This window comes from Rattus norvegicus, chromosome 1, assembly GCF_036323735.1.
Source record: "Rattus norvegicus strain BN/NHsdMcwi chromosome 1, GRCr8, whole genome shotgun sequence".
Taxonomy (NCBI): Eukaryota; Metazoa; Chordata; class Mammalia; order Rodentia; family Muridae; genus Rattus; species Rattus norvegicus.
The window spans coordinates 212,211,057-212,231,282 of NC_086019.1; the positions used below are offsets into that span (position 1 = coordinate 212,211,057).

A 20,226-nucleotide genomic window follows, 5' to 3' on the forward strand; every position below is an offset into this window, starting at 1 on the left:
ACTGGGCCCTAGTGTCCTCCGCGACCAAGTTCAAGCTTGCCCGCCTTCTCAGGGGCTTCCATTCATTTCGGGCCAAGACTACTGCTGCCCTCGCCCCCATACTATTGTAGCGTTGCGCAGGCAGGGCTTGGGGAAGCAGTGCCCTGAGTAAAGAGACCACCTGGGGGTGGTGGAGGTGGATACAGAGGGAATTGGACAATTAATTGTATGCCTGGACGAGGATCAGGAAACCTTGGATGAAGTTTTAGGACCATCTAAGAGTGTAACACTGGATAAAATCCTGAAAGTGGTAGCATTTGGAGATCTGAGGATTAAATAAATGTTTGTTAGGTTCTGGGAAGCGCAGAATCCGGTTACACGGAGGTGCGAGTGCACAGAGGGATTCCGGAGGCACAGGTTAGATAGGGTTTAGGTGGACAGAATAATCATTTTGAGTGAGGGCCTGGGGTCCCCAGGTGAGTTTGGGTGCCAAGCATCAAGGTCAATGGTCTAAGGACCCAAACATTGGGAAACTGACTAGGCGTCCACAGGCGACTCCAGGCAGCGCCGCGGGGGACCGGGTGGGGGCCTGTGGCCGGCCGGGGCGGAGAAGCCGGGGGGTCGGGGTCCCTCCCCCTGGCGCGGGCTCAGGAATCCGCCGAAGGGCGGGCGGAGGCGCCGGGGTGGGCCGCGGCGGGCGGGCGGGGGGCGCTTCCTGGGGCCGCGCGTCCAGTGAGCTGCGCGGTCCGTCCGTCCGCCCGCAGGCACTGCTGGAGTCAACGCGTGAGTGGCCTCCAGCGGAGGGAGGGCGCGGGCCGTGTTGCGGCCGAGTATATGCTGCGCGGAGCGGAGAGGCCTGCGCTTCATGACTCGTGGGGCGGGGGCGGGGCGGTCCAAGATTGCGGCCCTGAGCCCCAGGCCTGCGAAGGGACTCGGTCCCCAGCCCTGGAAGGTTTCGGTGCTCCCAGAACAGTCCTGGGACGAGATAGCTGGGACCCAGCCTCCCCTTCCAGATGGAGGGAATGGGGGGTGTCGTGGCAGAAACCCCTGACTTCTGCCCACCCCCTCTCAGCCCCAGGATGCTCCCATTTGCCTCCTGCCTCCCCGGGTCTTTACTGCTCTGGGCGTTTCTGCTGTTGCTCTTGGGAGCAGCGTCCCCACAGGATTCCGAAGAGCCGGACAGCTACACGGTGGGGACCTTGGGGTCACCAGCTTGGGATGGGATGGGAAGGACAGCGAGTGAGGCAGGATCCTGGGGAGGCTGCTTCTGGGAATGATTCTCCCCTGCTTGGTTGGTGGAAAGCTGGAGGCCATTGTGTGGAGCTGACCTGAGCATGACTGAGCTCAAGCCCTGGTCTTGGCCTGGCTAGTTGGAGGAGACAGCCAGGGTGGTCACTGGCCACATCGGGTTCCCTTCCAGGAATGCACAGATGGCTATGAGTGGGATGCAGACAGCCAGCATTGCCGGGGTGAGTATGTCTGGGGTACTAGCCATCTTCAGGAACTGGGAAGGGGATTACTTCTGTTTCCCAGGGACACCTTATCTCCCAGAGCTGCAGCAGGAACTTGATGGCCTTCCCACTGTCCACCCTGGTAGCCAGCCATCTGGTAGGCAGCCATGCTTCTCTTGTGCCACTCAATTAGGAGCCCTACCCCTTCAAGAGGGTGAACAAACTCTGCCTCTGTCCTGCAGGAGGCAAGAGAGCACCTGGCTATTGCCCAGAAAGAAGGAAATACGTACACCTTCCCTGAACTGCACTGCACTCTCCCAGCCCAGCTCTATCCCAGTGCACCCTGGGAGGGCAGTACAAGCTCTGTGGGTCAGGAGGCCTGCAAATTACTCTTGGGCAAAGGTAGAGGCAGGGATTTGAAGAGAAACGGAAACTCACATGGAGGCAGGAGAATGGGGGTAACAGTGTGAAATAGGGGGCCACACACCCAGTCCTGCAAATGCCTGGGAGGGGTTCTGGGTCGGCAGCCTTTGCTGAGCAGAGAGAAAGCCTTGCTGTGTTGCTCAGTTTAGAGAAGGCCAAGTTGGGCTTCTGCCTCCCACTACCTCCAGGGCCAGCCCAGGTGACTGGCTGTGCCCAGCAGGCCCCTCTCTGCAGATGTCAATGAGTGCCTGACCATCCCCGAGGCTTGCAAGGGTGAAATGAAATGCATCAACCACTACGGGGGCTATTTGTGTCTGCCTCGCTCTGCTGCCGTCATCAGTGATCTCCACAGTGAAGGACCTCCACCACCAGCAGCCTCTGCTCAACACCCAAATCCTTGCCCTCCGGGCTATGAACCTGATGAACAGGAGAGCTGTGTGGGTAAGTGGGGGCCATGCTGGCACCTAGGCTTCCAGGCCTTTTATAAACTTTTTTTAAAAAAAACTAACTTTGGGGGTTGGGGATTTGGCTCAGTGTAGAGCGCTTGCCTAGCAAGCTCAAGGCCCTGGGTTCGATCCCCAGCTTCCAAAAAAAAAAAAAAAAAAAAAAAAGAATAGAAAAAAACACTAACTTTGTATTTACTGTTCAAAGTAATGTGTTTTATCATGGTGCCATCTCGGCATATATCATTCTTGTTTCTTTTAATCCTCCAGTAGAGTTATTTTAGTCCTCCTTAGTTTGTTTCTTTGTTTTTGATTTTTGAGAGAGGGTTTCTCTGTGTAGCCTTGGCCATCCTAGAACTCAGACTCAGAGATCCACCTGCCTCTGTACCCCACCATCCAGCTATGTACTTTGGGTTTTGAGATCGTTTCTGGATTTGATTCCTGGCACCACAAAAAAAACACAAAAAACAAGTGTGGTAGCGCACACCTGTAACCCACCAGTGGGGAGAGAGCAAAAAGATCCGAAAGTACAGGTTATCCTCAGCTGCGTAAGAACTTTTGAGGACCACCTGAGGCTGCCCGAGATCTTACCTCAAAACAATTAATTAACAAAATAATAAAGTAATTTTCCCTATTTAATACCCCAGACCTCATGCTCCTTCCGTCTGGCTGCTCAGAGAAATATCCAAGTTTTCATCTACTGCAGGCTCAGTGCATGGTCTGCAGGCCCAGGATGTCCCTAGCAGCCTCAGTTCCTGGACAGACATGTGAGAGCTCTGCTCCCAGCCTCTGCCAGCTTTTTGATCTGGAGTCAGGTCTGGGAGGAGGAGAGATCCTGGCCCTGCAGTCAGCTGCGGGGTATAAATGGACAGGGCTTTATTTGTCTGTTTACTTATGTATTTATTTTTAAGACAGTGTCTCACTCTGTAGCCCTAGCTACAACTAGCTTGGCACTCACAGAGGTCCTCTTGCCTCTCTTCCCCCGCAGTGGTGGAATTGAAGGTGTGTGCCACCAGTTCCCACAAGACCCTATTTTAGTATGTTCTCCTAATGGGTACTTTTCCTGGTAATTCCTTGGTGGACTCTTTTTTGGACTATTGGGATGATCTCAATTAAATGTTCATGATTTGATGCCAACTACCCATGTGCATGGGCCCCCTCCTCACACGGTCCTTAGCATATGGGGGACTCCAGGCAAAGGCTGAATGGTGTCTCCCACAGATGTGGATGAGTGTACCCAGGCTATACATGACTGTCGCCCTAGCCAGGACTGCCATAACCTTCCTGGCTCCTATCAGTGCACCTGCCCCGATGGTTACCGAAAAATTGGGCCCGAATGTGTAGGTGAGTTCGGTGGCTTTCCTAAGTTCCTGCTCTGTGACCTTGGTCTGCTTCTTGATCTAATACCTTACGTCACCCCAGCCCTCTGCTGCTGGTGCACTCCTGTCACCAGACCCACTAGACATGTGGGCGACTCAACTCAGCTCCCCGACAAAGGCAGGGGTGAACGTGGGTGCTGAGGTGAGCTGGCTCAGGCCCCACCTAGCTTGTGTTCTACTTTCCGTCTCCTGCCTCCCATCTCAGACATAGATGAGTGTCGCTACCGCTACTGCCAGCACCGATGCGTGAACCTGCCAGGCTCTTTCCGATGCCAGTGTGAGCCCGGCTTCCAGTTGGGACCTAACAACCGCTCTTGTGTGGGTGAGGCTGTGCCAGACCAGGTTCTGGGATCCTGGGTAGAGATGGGTGAGGTAGGGGCAGGATCTCCTTCCTGAGCCCAAGTCGAGTGGGTGTTTGTCCTTGCACCCTCAGATGTGAACGAGTGTGACATGGGAGCCCCGTGTGAGCAGCGCTGCTTCAACTCCTATGGGACCTTCCTGTGTCGCTGTAACCAGGGCTATGAGCTACACCGGGATGGCTTCTCCTGCAGTGGTGAGAGTCCACTTGTGCTACTGGATACTGCATTGGTACCCCCCCCCCCCCGCACTTGCAACGTATTGGACCAACTCCAGTCACACAGTCATTTGTTTGAGGCTTCGATGTCTCGCTCTCTGCACCCGCAGGCCTTCATGAACTCCATCTTGAGCTGGTTGTTTGGCACTCCCAGCTTGGGGGGTTGGTACGATAGGTGCTTCTGAAGCTTGCTGGAGAGACAGAGAGGGATGGAGGTGCCCGTCTTCCTGAAAGTTGAGTTGACTTGCATTGGAATCCTGCACTAGGAAAGTCTCTTCTTCCTGGGCACATTTCTAAGGCAGATGGGCTATTTGGAGAGTTAGGGACAGTGACTGACAGGCTTCATCAAGTCTCAGGCAGAAAAAGTAGGTGCCATGCGTTTATAACTTAAATTTTCAGTCTCGTTTTATCTGGTCAGTGATGATTTACTTTTGTAAACAGAACATTAAAGGTGTGTTGGTGGAACTGTAGAAAGTAAGCAGAACGTTGAGAGACAGTGGTGACTTTCATCTTTCCCCTTACAGAGATGAAGTGACCTGTCCAAGTTCAGATGGGAAGGATGAGGCGGGGCTTGGGCTTACCCCAGGCATCTCAGCATGTCACCCGGCACACCCTCATTGTTGTGTGCTCTGTGAGGCACAGCATCATTGGTGTTTAGCGGTGTGAAAGGAGCAAGAGCAGACAGATAGGATGCTGCATGTGGGTCACACGCTCAGCCAATCTGGGCATTCTGACTGCAAATCGCAAGACTTACAGAAAAGAATAGAGCAGGTTAGCCCCTCAGGACACCTCTAGTCTAACCTACTCATTTAACTGGCTCAACGTGGACCAACGTGGCTCAATGTGGTACCCCCAAGCCTCTAGACTGGTGTTGCTTTTTAAGACAGAGCCTATATTACCGTGGCTGTTGTAAAGCTCTCTGTATAGATCAGGCTAGCCTACAGAGATCTGCTGAGTCGTGCTAGAATCAGAGGCACAGGCCACCATGTTAGGCTAGTGCTTTGTTCCGTATTCTTAAAGTCCTGGGAGAGAGGTGCTCTATATGCTTGAAGGTCTGCTGTTGTTTTGAGACAGGGTCTCATTGTGTAGCCCTGGCTGGCCTGGAGTCTCTTATGTAGACCAGGCTGCCTCACACTGACCTGCTTGCTTCCGCCTCTGCCTCCCAGATGTTGTGATCAGACACCCCATTGTTTGCTTTTCAAGGCACGATCCATCTTGTTATGTAGTCCTGGCTGGTTTTGATCTTAATATAATCCTGGTGGGGCTCCCCATGTGGATCAGGCTGACCTTGAACTTGGTATAATCCTCCTGCCTCTACCTCGCAAATGCTGGGATTGTAGACTATAGCACCATGCCAAGCTTCAAACCTTTCTATTCTTTGTCTTTTCTTTTTCCTCTCCCTTTCCTTGCTGGGATGGAACCTAGAGCTTCAAGCGTGTTAGGCAAGTACTCTACCACCGAGCTATATCCCCAGCCCTCTAACCTTCCTCTGAAACCTTCAGTCCCCCTTTTGAGCATTATGGGTTTACTTCACTCCCTCTCTCTTCCCACATCCAGCCTTATGGGGGGGCTGGGCTCTCTCGGTAAAGGTCTGTGGGACTTGGTTGTGAGGACTACCCTCGGCCCAGGGTCCTCATCCCCACCCTCCCTCAGATATCGATGAGTGCAGCTACTCCAGTTACCTCTGCCAGTACCGCTGTGTCAATGAGCCAGGTCGCTTCTCCTGTCACTGCCCACAAGGCTACCAACTGCTGGCCACAAGGCTCTGCCAAGGTACAGGTGCTTGGGTGGGCAGGAGTTGAGAGGCTGGCAGCTTACTGTCAGTCCTAGAGTCCAATTCCACCTCCCTTGGCACAGACATTGACGAGTGCGAAACAGGTGCACACCAGTGTTCGGAGGCCCAAACCTGCGTCAACTTCCATGGGGGTTACCGCTGTGTGGACACCAACCGTTGTGTGGAGCCCTATGTCCAAGTGTCGGACAAGTGAGTCAACCTGGTGGCAGTTTGCTGTGGTAACTACAATTTCCAGAGGTCTGTGGGGCTAACTGGTTTAGTCAGGCTGGTGAGTACCCATGACATCTCATGGGAATGAGTCGGGTTTTCCTCTTTAGGAAGTAGGTATTGGGGAATGGGCCTAGCCCTCACTGCTGTTTCGTGTTGGGGTCTCTAGCCGCTGCCTCTGTCCTGCCTCCAACCCCCTTTGTCGAGAGCAACCGTCATCCATCGTGCACCGCTACATGAGCATCACCTCAGAGCGAAGTGTGCCTGCCGACGTGTTTCAGATCCAGGCAACCTCTGTCTACCCTGGCGCCTACAATGCCTTTCAGATCCGTGCTGGGAACACACAGGGGGACTTCTACATTAGGGTAAGGTGCTTCTCTATTCAGACCCAACTGACTTATCTAAAATAGAATGCCTCAAATCACTTAAGTGGGAGCTGCCCTGCCTCCTCTCTCAGAGCCCTGTCCTAGGAAGCAGGGGTCACGGCAGAAGTCAGAGATGGTCCATATTCCTAGTGAACATGCTACAGGCAGTTCTAAGGAGTAGTTGGTTAGGGGGTGAGTCCCAGTACTGCTCTCTCCTGCCTGGCTTTGATTTCCTTATCCATTAAACAAGAACAGTTCCTGCAGGGCTGGGGTCAGGGACTCCAGTGTGCTGGCAAGGGGAAGTTAGGGAGGCTGGCGGAGGTGTGGGGCATCTTGGACGTGGGTCCTTATGCTGCCTTCAGCACTGAGGTGTTTGGCTTCAAAACCTCTTTGGGGCTGACATCACAGCTCCATGGCAGCTCCACTCAGTAGGCCCTCAGTTCTTCCCCAGCACTAGAGTGATGACAGAACTGAATACTTTGGAGGGGAAATGGGACACTCTTGGTCACCAAAGGCCCATCATCCCTGAAACTCGAGCCATCAGGTAGTCATGATGGAGGGAAACGCAGGGTGGATAGGGTCAGGATGGAGCTGATGAGGAGAGCCAGTGGCAGGGACTCATACTGACGTCAGAGCTGGGGAAGGATCTGCAGTGGTCTTATCAGACTTTCCTGACCTCAGGACAGGAGGGAGGGGTGATCCTGGAGTAGGGTCCTGGCTCATAGGCTAACACCATCTCTATGTTCTGCCATCCACTGTGCCCTGCAGCAAATCAACAATGTCAGCGCCATGCTGGTCCTTGCCAGACCGGTGACAGGACCCCGGGAGTACGTCCTGGACCTCGAGATGGTCACCATGAACTCCCTTATGAGTTACCGGGCCAGCTCTGTACTGAGACTCACCGTCTTTGTGGGAGCCTATACCTTCTGAAGAAGACCCTCAGGGAAGGGTCATGTTGGGGGGCCCCTTCCCCCCTCCCATAGCTTAAGAAGCCCTGGGGGCTGAAGGATGACTGTTCTGTTTAAAGGGACTATGATGTGAAGGACAATAAAGGGAGAAAGAAGGAGTCCTGGCTGAGGTGGGTGAATAACCTCAGCCTGGGAAGGGGCTGGCTTGTGAGAGGCAGGCAAATTCCACACAGGAATCCTCTCTACATTCAGGCTGAGGAGATGCCAGAATCAGCCTGAGCTGGGCGTTCTCCAGAGTGTATACTTCAGGCCCTATTCAAGAGCTTGGCTGATACTGGACCCAGAAACCATGTTCAGGTCAGTGCTAGGAGTTTGGGGTGACTGTCTTAGCCCTACCCAAGCTGTGCAATTGGACAAGCCCTATTGTCCAATCACTAAGATGAGGCAAATGGATGGAGAACACTGTTCTCAAACTATTTGACCAGGGCCGTCTAATTACACTCAAAAATACAGTACCCTATTGACTCCATCTCCCTGACCAGGGCATTCCTAACTCTTTTTTTTTTTTTTTTAAGATTTATTTTATTTATTATATATAAGTACACTGTAGCTGTCTCCAGATACACCAGAAGGGGGCATCAGTTCTCTTTACAGATGGTTGTGAGCCACCATGTGGTTGCTGGGAATTGAACTCATGACCTCTGGAAGAGCAGTCGGGTGCTCTTAACCGCTGAGCCATCTCTCCAGCCCCATTCCTAACTCTTAAGGAGTGTTTATCTACCGTCCGTCCGTCCGTCCGTCCGTCCATCCATCCATCCATCCATCCATCCATCCATCCATCCTTCCTTAGGGTCTCTGGCTTGGTGTAAGTTAAGTTCTTATTATAGCTGTGCACAGCCATGTTTAGCCTAGGAGCTGGCCTTGAAAAGAACCATGGTATAATGGCCACACCTTTAATTCTAGGATCTGGCAGGTAGGCCAGGGAAATTGGGAGTTCTAGGCCAGCCTGGGTTATATAGCAAGTTCTAGACCAAGCTGGTTTTAGGAGTGGGTAAGGAGACACTGTACAAGGCTGCAGGTCGTTGCTATGTGGAAGAGGAATTGCCTGGCACGTGTGAGGCTGTGGGTTCCACCGCTGGCACTACCTACCACACAATTGGATCTCCCGCAGTCTTCCAGTTCCTGCACATTTCATAAGGACCTTGGCATTGCTTCCTTAACACCACACACATTTGGATTTTTATTAAAGCCCAGAGGACCTGTTAAAAGGCTAGCCTTGGTAGAGATGAAGATGGGTGCTGGGGAGCATTTCCAGGTATAGCTCAGGTCAAAGGGCTGTGGCTGCAATACAGCTGGTACAGGGTCCTGCTCAGAGCAGGTCCCAGATTTCTGCAAGAAAAGTCAGGAGAAGGTCAGCCTGGTGCCTCAGGCAACCCAGTCTTCTCTCCAGATTGTAAGTGCCCATACCTCTGCAGACGCCCACACTTGACGGTGCTCAGCAGCATCTCCTGCTCCTTGGTGGTGGCACAGGCATCATAGGCAGCCAGGAGACTGGGGGTGAGGCACATAGAGGCTGATTATCTGGGCAAGCATTGCGAGACATGAGAGCTAAGGCAGGAGGGGTTGAGCCCAGAGTGGAGGAGTTTTTTTTTTTTTTTTTTCTTTTTTCTTTTTTTCGGAGCTGGGGACCGAACCCAGGGCCTTGCGTTTGCTAGGCAAGCGCTCTACCACTGAGCTAAATCCCCAGCCCCAGAGTGGAAGAATCTTAAATGCTACACATTTCCTGTTTCTGAGGTTAGAGCTCCTGTTCCATCCTGCCTGCCCTCCCTGGGAAACACTGGGACAGAGCCTGCCAAGGTTCCCGTGTAGAGCCAAGCTCACTCTCCGGGAGCACTGTTTATGTTGAACTCCATGCAGGAAGGAAGGGCAGAGGAACCCTCAGCAGCTCTCTGGGGTGTACCTGGCAGGGGTGCTGTATCGATCCACCAGGGCTGCTGCCTTCTCCCCACTCAGTCCACGCACCTGCATCAGCTGCCGGGCAAATACCTCTCGCACAGACTGGGCCTGGGGTTGGGGTAGGACTGTGTTAGGGGTGACCTCGGCCTAGGTCACCTGAGCAGAGGCGAGGCAGGGGTGGTACCTTGTTCTTGACAGCTTCTGCATTGAAGTCACTGAAGGTGAGGAGTGAGCAGAGAGGGTTTGTGGAAGGCTTTGCTTCTGATTCAGCATCCCCTGGGGTTCCCCAAGGGCGGCTGTGTAGGGTGTGGCCCTGATGGAAGAGGGGACTGAGGCCAGGGTAGGCGCTAAAGACTAACCCCAGCTAATCCTTTCCCAGGCCCCAGTGGGAAGCCTGAAGAACTGGGATCCCACCCTTCCTTGCTTGGGCAGTAAACACCAGGCAAGGGTCCAGTACTGGGTAGAGGCACCTGCTCACCTGGTACAGTCTTTCCAGGCCCTTTGTCAAAAGCGCCAGGTAGCCAGCTGACTCCTTAATATCCATGGTACGCTTCACAAAAAAGCCATCAATGACCTGGAGAAGAGGACATAAGGAAGGTAGCTCCTGGCCTGAGCCATGGGCTATAAAGTCTGCCAGCCTGGTCCTGCCCTCCCAGCTCACCTGGGTGTTTGTGACAGCCTGCAGCAATGTACTCTCAGGAAGGCTAAGGTTTTGGACAGACCCATGTTCCTCTACCAAGTATATCCGGTGCCCCAGGCCACAGCGCTTCAGGCGGAACTAGGAAAGCAGGCAGAAGTAGCGTGGGTCAGGCCCAAATGCCCACGTCTAGGGCAGTCATCAGTTAAGAGACCTTGTCCCTACAGTCTCATCTTCACTGGCTCCTATTGTATCTTGAAAGCAACACCACACTAGGCTCTCGCTAGGACTCCTCGGAAAGCCCCGAACCTCTGGACATTATGCTTTCTCCAAGCCTCCCTTGGCCTATTGGGCTCTGTGGCCTCTAGGGTCAGCCCTGCTGCTGGGACGTGGGTATAGACCCTGCATTTCCAATCCTAGAGGTTTTCCTCTTGTTTATCTGAGAGCTCTAGGGCTAGGTACTCGAGGGCTCTTTAAGTTTCTCCAGCCAGCAGAGAGAGCCTTATTTTCCAGCTGTGCCCCTGTATGACTTGAAAAGGGCTCAAAGTGGGTGTGGCTGGAGGCTCTGCTTCGGGGCCACCCAGGAGCTTTTCTAGGTTGAGGTAAGCAAGGAGTGAGGCAGGCTGACTAAGGCACCTTCTGCTCTCGAAAGCGGCCGTCAATGATGCTGCTGCACAGGTCATCTAGCCGCTTGCGTTCCACAATGTGGTCCAGGACTAACTCCCCAGGTCTTTCTGCCAAGAAACCAAGAAGAGGTTTACTGTCTTCGCTCTATCTATCCTGGGTAGCCTCCCATGCCTGTCCATGGCCCTTTACCTGGGTCTCTGGGCCTGGTCTCCTGTGCCACCCACACAAAGTCCCCAACATGCAGTTTGCGAACTGTATGGGGCACACGCAGTCTTTGTAACTCTCGGAGCATTTCTGGCCTGTGTCCTGCCCTGATTTCAAGAAAGAAGGCCAAAGTCAGGGTGAACCAGCACTTAACCACATTCCAGCATTCTCAAGTCATTCTCAAGGTTTCCCCTACTCCCTTACCCTCTGGTTTCGCCAATGTCCACACACAACAGCACTCTGTACTCGCTAGGCCTTAGCTCCAGTGGTCTCTGTTGGACGCCCACCTCAGTAGTGCCACTACAATGGAGTGGAGGCTGTGCATAAGGCCAGAACCTTCAGTGCCAGAGTAGTTCCCATGACTCATGGGGCATTGGGCTCAGTTATAAGTCTCTGAGATAAAGGTATGGTTGCCCCATTTCTCTCTTACGGTTCTGACAAGATGGCTTCTGGAACTGGTGACTCTTCATGATGCTCCTCTGGCTGAAAGGCAGTGTTCAGAGTGCTCAGGCCTTCTGCCTCAGCCAGCTTCTGGGCCAGCTCCAGGCCCTCTGGTGTCAGTGCATACCTAGGAGGTGAGGGACACATGAAGTTTTTAATCTTCTTTATCCCTGACATGCTCTCCTTCCCTCAACTAGGTGAGCCTTACCCTCTTTGGTATAAGTTCAATGGCTCCCCATCTCCTCTGTCTCCTTGTCCCTCAGGTCAGCTTCTTCAGGACCTCCCTTAATGGTGTCTCAGCTTTGCAATGCGTGTCTCCCAACTCCTTCCCCTGTCTTCACTCATCATACTGTCCTCCCTCCCCTCAGAGGCTCATACTCCCCAGGTCTTCCAGTATCAGGCTTTTTAGCAGGTAGGCTGGCCTTCCCCAGCCTCAGCAGCACCAGGTCTAAGACTTGTTGGGTCATTAGAGAGGCTAAGAATGCCCTAACTCCTGCATGTGTCCCATCCCTGCCTCATGTGCTCCCCGTTCCTTGCCCAACCTGGCTGGCCGATGAGTTCTGAGGACTAGGTTCCTGTGGAGGAGCCCTCGGAGGGCAGGCCAGGGTCTTGAACTTTCAGGCACTACCTGTGAAAGGGAAGGAGACCCTCAGAGAGGCCCCTGACCATACGCCACATTTGGATCAGGTTTACCCCAAGGGTGTCTGCCATGAAGGGAAAACTGCAGTGGGCTCTACCCGCCCACTCTCGGCGGATGCTCACCCTGGGGGTCTTCTGGGCACATTTCTGCAGCAGCTCCTCTTTGGTTAGAAAGCTGTGGCCATCAGAATTCTGAAACAGTGGTAGAGATGAGGTAGGTTCAGGTCCAGGGCTCCTCACCCTGACATGGAGTGGCCAGTACACACTACCCAGGCACTTCTGTGACCATCCTGCTGCATCCCACCCATGAGCCTGACTGGCTTACCAGGTGCTCCCTGTAGAGCTGCAGCAGGATCTCTCGAGCACCTGAGTTCTGAGCTGGCCAATAGCCAGCATTGGTGCTTCCTGCTTGAGGCTGGGTGGGAACCTGAGAGTCACAGGGGAGGGAGATGAAGCTATAAACGCTTGCAAATCTGGAATGTGATGGTGGGAGAGCAGCAGCAAAAGTTGGAGGTATGTGCCAGGCCCAGTCCCCAGCTACAACTATGGAAGAATAACATGGTAGATGTCCCACAGCTTTCTGGGCTAGATCTTTTAGCAGCTCCCTTTGGAACTCTGTATACAGTAGTGTCAATAATCCTACTTAGGAATTAAGATCGAGCCTCTCACAGAGGGTAGAAGACTGGCCTGCGCCAATCTCAGTCAAACCAAGAAGTCTTACTCTCAACGCCCCTGCCCCCATTCCCACCTCCCTTTAGCTTTCTTCCTTTCCCAATCCTCACTGGCATGGAAGAGCCCTGGACCTGGGCAGGTGGCCCTTTGCTGGCTCTCTTCTTTCCAGATGGTGAGCTGGGGGCATGGTCACCTGTAGAGATCAGAAGAAAGTCAGTCCTGCACACCATTCGGCTCCCAGGAGGAGCCTAGATGTAGTCTGCTCACTTTGTGAATTTGAGTGTCGTATTTTAAAACTTTTTTGTGTTTTATTGTATGTATGTGAGTGTTTCACCTGTGTATGTCTGTGTATCACTTGCATGCAATACTAGAAGAGGCCAGAAGTGGGGGCTGGATCCCCCGCAACTGGGGTTTTGGTTTGGAGACAGGGTCTCACTGAGTGAAGCCCTGGCTGGCCTCTAACTCGCCAAGATTTTCCTGCCTCTGCTTCCTTTGAGTGTTGAGATTAAAAGCATGAATCACTATGCCCAACCCATGTCATTTTTTGGAGATAGCCTCAGATAGCCCAGGCTAGCTTTGAAGTCACTATGAAATTGAGAATGCTTCTGACTCTTCTACCTTCATGGTCTTGTTTCACAACTCCACCCACCCACCCTGTCTCAGTGAGCTAGCTTTGTTCGTGAGAACTAGGAGGTTTACAGAGCATCAATCACTAGCCCTGGGTGGAACAGCAACCACATTGTGAGGGGGATATTTGAAGTTAAAGTGGACACAGCCAGCACCTAAGAAGTTTAGATCACCAACTCCCAGAGGTGCTCACCGCCTGATGCTAGGTGCTCCTTCAGCCTTTCGTCCAGCATGCGACAGAGCCTGTCTCCGAAGTGCTGGAGTATCTTGGCTTCTTTCCCGTTGCGCAATGGTAGCGGGTACCGCTGGAGGGAGCGCAGTGCCTGGCGAGCACAAGGGAGAAGGGAACTCATCAAACTAGGATTCATGATCACCTGGCTCTGCCAGAGCCTGTCACTAGAAAACAGCTGGGACTCACCTTTTGAAACACAAAGCGCGTGTGGCGCCCTCTGCTGGCTGCCTCGTCCCGCCACTCGGTTAGCCAACGAACGAAGAGCGGGTTGGGGCAAACAGGCAGCGGACGCTTCCGGCCCAAGCGGACCGGCTCCGCCATAAGATCTACACTGGTTCTTTCGGAGTCTCAAAAAACCCTGAGACTGGGATCTCGACGGTTCAATTGGTATAAGGACACTTGTTTGAGGGTAGGACCTCTCCAGCCTAGTAGGGCACTAGATCAAGGATTGCCCTCCCTTCCCCATGTACTATGCAGCAAGAGGCTTGTAAGTTCGGCATGCATCTCCTTGCTCTTAGGACCGCCCCCATTCGCCGCCAGCACCAGCCTTTTGGACAGGCCCCACCCAGGCCACCGAGCTTTGACCCACCCTTTCCTCTCACCCAAAAATTCGAGAGCAGAGTCGTTTTTTAGGCTGACTGTTAAAAGAGCGGACAGCGCCCCTTGTGACTGGGAGGGCTGGCTGGCGGCGGGGAGTGGGGTGGGGGTGGGGGTGGGGGTACGCTCAGAAACCTGAACTTGCCTGCTTGCTTCAAGGTCTCAAGGCTATTTCAGGCTCACTATCGTAGAAGAGGCTAGAAAAAGGCTTGAGAAAAGTGGGGGGAGAAGGACGGACACAAGCCCAAGAACATTTGTGAGAGAGACATCTATGATGGGGTGCAAGGGATGAAATAAAGGTAAGGCAGGAGTGGCAGTAAGATCTCGAAATGTGCGAAGTCGGGGATGGGCACAGAAGTCTCAGGCTAGGTGAATGACGAGGATGTGTATCGCAAGGGCAAGGAGAAATAAAAGGTGTGTCCTGGCAGGTGGGGAGTTCGAACATGGGCTCAAGGCTGGATTCCGGGAAAGCTGGTAGACACTTTGCTTTTGTGGCTCATTAAAGGTGAAGGAGCCTCAGGGAGGATAAAGATGGGAACCTTGCTGAGGGAAGGATGACTCAGACTGAGGGACACAAGGCTCAATAGAGCACAGTGGTCCCTTTAGGGTTTGGAACAACGCACGGTCTTCAGCTGTCATGCCGGAAGTCGCTGGGCGCCCAATTCGCAGACCCTCGTCTCAATCTAGCTTTCCGCACCCGCCTCCTCCCTCAAGCAGCCTTATAAGGAGCCTGCAGCTGGCGCTTGGGCTGGGCACGCCCTCTGGAGGCTCATGCCCTAATAAGGACATCTAGGGCATCCCGCGGCCGGGGGCGGAAGAAGCGCGTCTCCAGGGTAACTGCGTAGCCCCTCCCCCCGTTGCTCTGGGAAACTGCGAGTCTCGTTTAAGGCGGAGCTCGTCTTCTCTTTAGCCTCGGCACTTGGGATAGGAGGGGGTCAAGCTTTGGCCTCCACTTGGAGCTCCTGCAGCTTAGACCCTTCGTGCAGCAGAAAGCCCCTGACTACAACCCCCGGCATCCTCTGCGTGTTGCCTTGCTCCTGGGGTAGCTCCTCATTTACACCCTTTATTCCGCTTGGGGAAGTCAAGGCCCCTATTTCGTCTGCCTCTGACTTGTTTGTGACCTTGCCCTCTTTTTCTGCAGAGTGTGACTCCATGGTCATTGTTTGAGGTCAGAGAAATCTTGCTGGATTTCCCACCCCAGTTTATTTTAAACTCTTGCTTTCATAGAGAGTCTTTGTGTTAAAATAATCATAAATCTATCAACTCGGGAACTAAGTTGAAGTATTCCTTTTCTTGTATCCTAGTAAATGAAATATAAAGTCTTTAATGCACAATTCTTCACCCTTTCCCTACGAATTACCCATTGACTTAAGAATTTGCCAAATGTCTTTTAAAAAAGCCGAAGTTCTCAAACTATATTGTAGCATTTCCCGTTTTAAAAAATCCTATTTGTTGAAATTTCACTCCACGGAAGCATTTCTATGGGCTTAAAGACACCGTTATACTTGCGATTCTCTTTTCTTTGGGAGAAGATCCCAAGCCGATGATTCAGAAAAGAAAAATCTTGGTTTTTAGGAACCATAAAGAACAAAAAAAACACCACTTCTGAGATAAAGGTTCAAGTAGAGAATTATTTTCAGGTCATTTTTATCAAGCGATAGGCCTCTTGGCTTAGAGCGTGCTCTGGTCCATTGCACCAATGGGTTCATTCTCCGTGCAACAGCCCACGCCTCTCGGCCTCCGCCTACTCTGCGCCTCAAGCTCTGCGGAACTGGGTAGCAGCTAGTTCTATTTCGGTGCAAAGTCCTCGGACTTCACTTCCCGTCGGCCCGCGCGGCGAGCGCCGGAAGGCCGCCCCGCCCCTCATTGTGCGGCTCCTACTAAACGGAAGGGGCCGGGAGAGGCCGCGTTCAGTCGGATCCCGGCAGCAGCTGCGGCGGCTCTGTTCTTCTGTAGCTCTTTTCTGTCTCCCTTTCGTTTCCGGAAACATGGTGAGCACTAGGCCACTGCGCCTAAGGGAAGCGGTTTCGTGATCCGTCGCTTGCGCGCCGGGTGGGGTGGGGGCGGCAGAGAAGCGTTCTTAGTATCCCATCCCCCAGCACCCCGAGCGAGATTAAGGGTCTCATTGAAGGGCAGGCTGCGCGTGCGCGCCTGTGGGCGCTGGGAAGGGCCGATTCGGACGTCGCTCGTGCGCCCCCTGGCTCCTTTCCCTTCCCCCATTCTGCTTTTGCGCCAGCGCGAACACTGGCCGTGGGGGAGGGGTCCAGTGTGCGGAGCCTCGGGCAACGCTCTCTGGTTCTCGATGGCGCGCGCTGGACCAGAGCACGCGGCATCCAAACCCTGCCCTGGGGCCACTAGAGAAAAGCGCGCGAGGTGTCTGCGCGCGCCCCACCCTAAGGCTGTTCCTTCCCCACATCATCCCTCTGCGGATAGGTTGGTCTCCACAGCAGGTGGCAGGGATTCCGCCGTCTGGGAGGGGCGGGGGCGGCGTGGCTCTCCGAGATGCTGAGGCATCAGGGAACCTGATTGAGTAGCCGGCTCCTGAGACTCCTTTCAACACGGGTTTACAGGCTATCTCCCCCTTTCTAGAAAGAACGATTACACACCCTCTTCTCTATTCAGTGTACTTCGGTTAGAGCTAGAACAGCGCGTGCGCACATGCTTGGGCCCTGCCATCCCGGCCGCAGCTCTACACGAGCTAAGGCCTTTTGCTGCTGTGCCGGATGGAGCCGAGGGTGGAGCCGCGTTTAGGGAAGTGACCGAGGCGGGTACCGCCCGGAAGCCACCCAGCTTTTATGCTTAGCCTGAGGGCATGGAAAACTGTTGTGTGGACTGACTGGCCCAAGCTACCTCTCAAACTGACTGGGCTCACGCCTATTCCTAAAGGCGATTACTAGGCGTTGAGACAACTGAAGTCTCGCCGCCTGGCTGCCTCCGGGAGACAGTGTCTCTTGGGGAGGCCCTGAACCTAGCCCAATCTTTCTCCGCCTACTCCGGAAGCGGGTGAATCACGTGCATAGCTTCCTCTGCAGTTCCATGGTGGTGGTGGGGAGGGTTGGTTGTAGATTTCTGATTGGGTCGTCCCCCAGGGCCATACAAAGCAGAAAGTTTTAGACGATTTGGGACACTACGGTTGACCTATTAGTCTTTTTTTTTTTTTTTAAGGACTCTTAGTACTCTTGGATGACACGGAGTTGTCCAGCAGGGCTTTAATTAAAGGTTGTAATTCTTGTGTTCGGGAGATCTCTGCAGGAAAGAGTGTCGTTTATACAATGACTTCATTTGAAGGCTGTGATGGGCCTAATGAGCAGCTGTTGGTGTCTTGTGAATTTCTGATGTTCTGATTCTCTTTTTCGTGGAGATGAGACCATGCCCCAGGAGTTTGGTCTTTTGTATCTGTCCTAAGTCAGCATTTTAATCAGTAACTTTCCGGTCCTTTGAATCTCGTGTTCACAACTCAGCAGAGGTGGGGGGGGGTTAGAGATAGGATTTCTCTGTGTTGCCCCTGTTGTCCTGGAACTCATTCTATAGCTCAGACTGGCTTGAAACTCAGAGAAAGGCATGCTCTACCACTCTTGACTAGGTTTTCTTTTTAATAAGTACTGTTTCTAACATTTATGGGAATGTTGAACTAGATAATTGAACCTCTCCCTTGCAGGGAGTTTGTCCCAACTAGTTCTTAGATGATGAATTGGATAGGGAAAAAAACATTGTCATTCATCTACAGGGATCTTACTAATTTGTGTGGGGCTGAGAGGTATGCTATACCCTTTGTTATCCTGACTGAGGTTTCCTGTAACTGGAAAGAATACCCCAGAATCCTTTCCCTTACAAGGCATATTATTTGACTTGTCCCTCAGGCCTCTGGTGTGGCTGTCTCTGATGGAGTCATCAAGGTGTTCAATGACATGAAAGTTCGCAAGTCTTCAACGCCAGAAGAAGTGAAGAAACGCAAGAAGGCAGTGCTCTTTTGCCTGAGTGAGGACAAGAAGAACATCATCCTGGAGGAGGGCAAGGAGATTCTGGTAGGAGATGTGGGGCAGACTGTGGACGACCCCTACACCACTTTTGTCAAGATGCTGCCAGACAAGGACTGCCGCTATGCTCTCTATGACGCAACCTATGAGACCAAGGAGAGCAAGAAGGAGGACCTGGTATTCATTTTCTGGTGAGCGCCTTACCTCCTTATCCTAGCTCTTTTGCCTGCCTCCTGTTCCCTACCTCAGAGCTTAACAGAAATTGTCCCAGATCTTGGTGGGGAGGGTTAGGGTTGTAACAAAACCCTCCCAGAGAGGAGCTAGGCATAGTGGTGTCGGTACCCAGGTTGAGGGAGGCAGAGGGAAGCAGATGTCTGTTGACTTGGAGACTAGCCTGGTCTGCAGGAAAACCCTGTTTTTCAAAAACAACCACCACCAAAACCAGTGGGGAACTTGGGAAAAGAAAATCCCCACTGTTGAGTATCCTAAAGGTTTCTTCTCCGGAGTCTTCTCTTCCTGGAGGTAGCTGCATCCTTTTCCTCGCTTTGTCTTCAGGGCCCCCGAGAGTGCACCCCTTAAGAGCAAAATGATCTATGCCAGCTCCAAGGATGCCATCAAGAAGAAACTGACAGGTAAGGATCCCTTCCTTTGTATGCACTTCTGTGTGAGCCATGATGGCAGTTTGGAATACATGACAATACTGGGGTCCTCCGTTGTCCTGACAGCTGGGGTACCTTCTTCCTGTCCTCTGTTCTGATGGCTCCTTCCTAGATAAAGCCTCCCCAGTCCAGTGCTTCCTGTTCACTGCTCTCCTTTTTACCCCATAGGAATCAAGCACGAATTACAAGCTAACTGCTACGAGGAGGTCAAGGACCGCTGCACCCTGGCAGAGAAACTAGGTGGCAGCGCCGTCATTTCCCTGGAGGGCAAGCCTTTGTGAGCCACCTCCAGCCCCCTGCCTGGAGCATCTAGCAGCCCCAGACCTGCTCTTGGGTGTTGCAGGCTGCCCTTTTCCTGCCAGACCGGAGGGGCTGGGGGGGTTCCAGCAGGGGGAGGGTTTTCCCTTCACCCCAGTTGCCAAACATCCCTCCCACCCCCTGGACCGTCCTTTTCCCTCCATCCCTGACGGTTCTGGCCTTCCCAAACTGCTTTTGATCTTCTGATTCCTCTTGGGTTGAAGCAGACCAAGTCCCGTCCTAGGCACCCAGTTTGGGGGGAGCCTGTATTTTTTTTTTTAACGACACCCCTACTCCTCATCTGTCCCATCCCATGCTGCCAACTTCTAACCACAATAGTGACTCTGTGCTTGTCTGTTTAGTTCTGTGTGTAAATGAACTGTGGAAATGACCCTCCCTGCACCAGCTGGTTGCCCTCCCCTTTCCCTTGATCTTGGCCACTCATGGAAGCAGGACCAGTAAGGGACCTTCAATTTAAAAAAAAAAAAACACAATAAAAAGGCTAATTAACAATGTGGCTTTTGGGTTTGGGATCTTGGAGACCCTGTGATAAGAGATGGATCGGTTGTTTTCCGGTGCTTCACCCCCAGCTCGGCCCCTGGCAAATGTACCTCCTTTTTGCGGTGGGGTGCTACGGTTAGCGCCAAGGTAGTTGAATAGGGCAGTTGGGCCCACAGTGTATCACACCTGAAACTGCTTGCTAATGGGCCTTTATAGTGGACAGTGAGGTGCCCTGAGCCCCTTTCTACCTGTGGGCTAAATACAGTTCACTCCGGTGATCTATTGAGTTTTAAGGTTCCCTTAGATCTCTCCCTCTGGTGTTGGCTTACCCTTCTGCCAGGTTCAGTGGTGCTACGAGCTGCTAAATTGAGCCTTTGGCCTCCTGTACTTGGGGCTGGAGTCCATTTAGGGTGGGTCAGCAGGTGGAGTCTGGGACTTCAGACCCAGGTGTCTTGCCCCACCTACTGTTTCCCCAGCTAGAGCCCTGACTGAGCCTTTAGCTTGGATTCTGTGGATTCTGGCCTAAGGGCTGGAAAAGCTGGTACTCTAGGGCAGGAGAGCCCAATTCCTTACCTGGCCCCAATTTTGGGAGGGTTGCAGGAAGGGACTGTTCTCTTTTGATAGCAAGGGTGAAGG

General features: G+C 53.0%; 3 protein-coding genes across 21 annotated transcripts; 2 read left to right on the top strand and 1 right to left on the bottom strand.

Annotated features, from left to right (window-relative positions):
• Efemp2 (EGF containing fibulin extracellular matrix protein 2) lies at positions 1 to 7,683 on the top strand. 9 transcript variants are annotated; one of them, XM_006230742.4, is made up of 11 exons: positions 1 to 396; positions 1,052 to 1,169; positions 1,400 to 1,448; positions 2,088 to 2,294; positions 3,518 to 3,640; positions 3,881 to 3,997; positions 4,109 to 4,228; positions 5,903 to 6,022; positions 6,107 to 6,233; positions 6,421 to 6,616; positions 7,385 to 7,682. In XM_006230742.4, exons 1-11 carry the CDS (start codon positions 320 to 322, stop codon positions 7,544 to 7,546), a joined length of 1,416 nt encoding a protein of 471 aa, XP_006230804.1. In that variant the 5' UTR covers positions 1 to 319; the 3' UTR covers positions 7,547 to 7,682. The 9 variants fall into 9 exon arrangements, with proteins under 9 accessions (XP_006230804.1, XP_006230805.1, NP_001264270.1 ...); XM_006230743.3 differs by having other exon boundaries at positions 326 to 455; NM_001277341.1 differs by lacking the exon at positions 1 to 396 and adding an exon at positions 666 to 762 and having other exon boundaries at positions 7,385 to 7,683.
• A 1,053-nt stretch (positions 7,684 to 8,736) lies between these two features.
• Positions 8,737 to 14,158, bottom strand: Mus81 (MUS81 structure-specific endonuclease subunit). 11 transcript variants are annotated; one of them, XM_008760106.4, is made up of 16 exons: positions 13,746 to 14,158; positions 13,521 to 13,650; positions 12,811 to 12,893; positions 12,354 to 12,455; positions 12,152 to 12,220; positions 11,932 to 12,017; positions 11,379 to 11,516; positions 11,153 to 11,284; positions 10,934 to 11,055; positions 10,754 to 10,851; positions 10,142 to 10,258; positions 9,959 to 10,054; positions 9,665 to 9,793; positions 9,485 to 9,588; positions 8,992 to 9,075; positions 8,737 to 8,913 (listed from the first exon to the last, which is right to left on the bottom strand). In XM_008760106.4, the coding sequence occupies exons 1-16, from the start codon at positions 13,878 to 13,880 to the stop codon at positions 8,847 to 8,849; spliced, it is 1,692 nt and encodes a 563-aa protein (XP_008758328.1). In that variant the 5' UTR covers positions 13,881 to 14,158; the 3' UTR covers positions 8,737 to 8,846.
• Positions 14,159 to 16,067: 1,909 nt separating this feature from the next.
• Positions 16,068 to 19,600, top strand: Cfl1 (cofilin 1). The gene is made up of 4 exons (NM_017147.3): positions 16,068 to 16,147; positions 18,017 to 18,324; positions 18,689 to 18,765; positions 18,961 to 19,600. Exons 1-4 carry the CDS (start codon positions 16,145 to 16,147, stop codon positions 19,071 to 19,073), a joined length of 501 nt encoding a protein of 166 aa, NP_058843.1. The 5' UTR covers positions 16,068 to 16,144; the 3' UTR covers positions 19,074 to 19,600.
• The last annotated feature ends 626 nt before the right edge of the window (positions 19,601 to 20,226 follow it).

Coding starts and splice junctions, on each gene's coding strand:
- Efemp2 (XM_006230742.4), top strand. CDS start 320: ATGTTTGTTAGGTTCTGGGAAGCGCAGAATCCGGTTACACGGAGGTGC. Junction 1,449..2,087: donor AGACAGCCAGCATTGCCGGG/GTGAGTATGTCT, acceptor CCCTCTCTGCAG/ATGTCAATGAGTGCCTGACC. Junction 6,617..7,384: donor AGGGGGACTTCTACATTAGG/GTAAGGTGCTTC, acceptor TGTGCCCTGCAG/CAAATCAACAATGTCAGCGC.
- Mus81 (XM_008760106.4), bottom strand. CDS start 13,880: ATGGCGGAGCCGGTCCGCTTGGGCCGGAAGCGTCCGCTGCCTGTTTGC. Junction 12,456..12,810: donor TCCAGGGCTCTTCCATGCCA/GTGAGGATTGGG, acceptor TGTGACTCTCAG/GTTCCCACCCAGCCTCAAGC. Junction 11,285..11,378: donor GAAGCCATCTTGTCAGAACC/GTAAGAGAGAAA, acceptor CTGGCACTGAAG/GTTCTGGCCTTATGCACAGC.
- Cfl1 (NM_017147.3), top strand. Junction 18,325..18,688: donor GACCTGGTATTCATTTTCTG/GTGAGCGCCTTA, acceptor CTTTGTCTTCAG/GGCCCCCGAGAGTGCACCCC. Junction 18,766..18,960: donor CATCAAGAAGAAACTGACAG/GTAAGGATCCCT, acceptor TTTACCCCATAG/GAATCAAGCACGAATTACAA.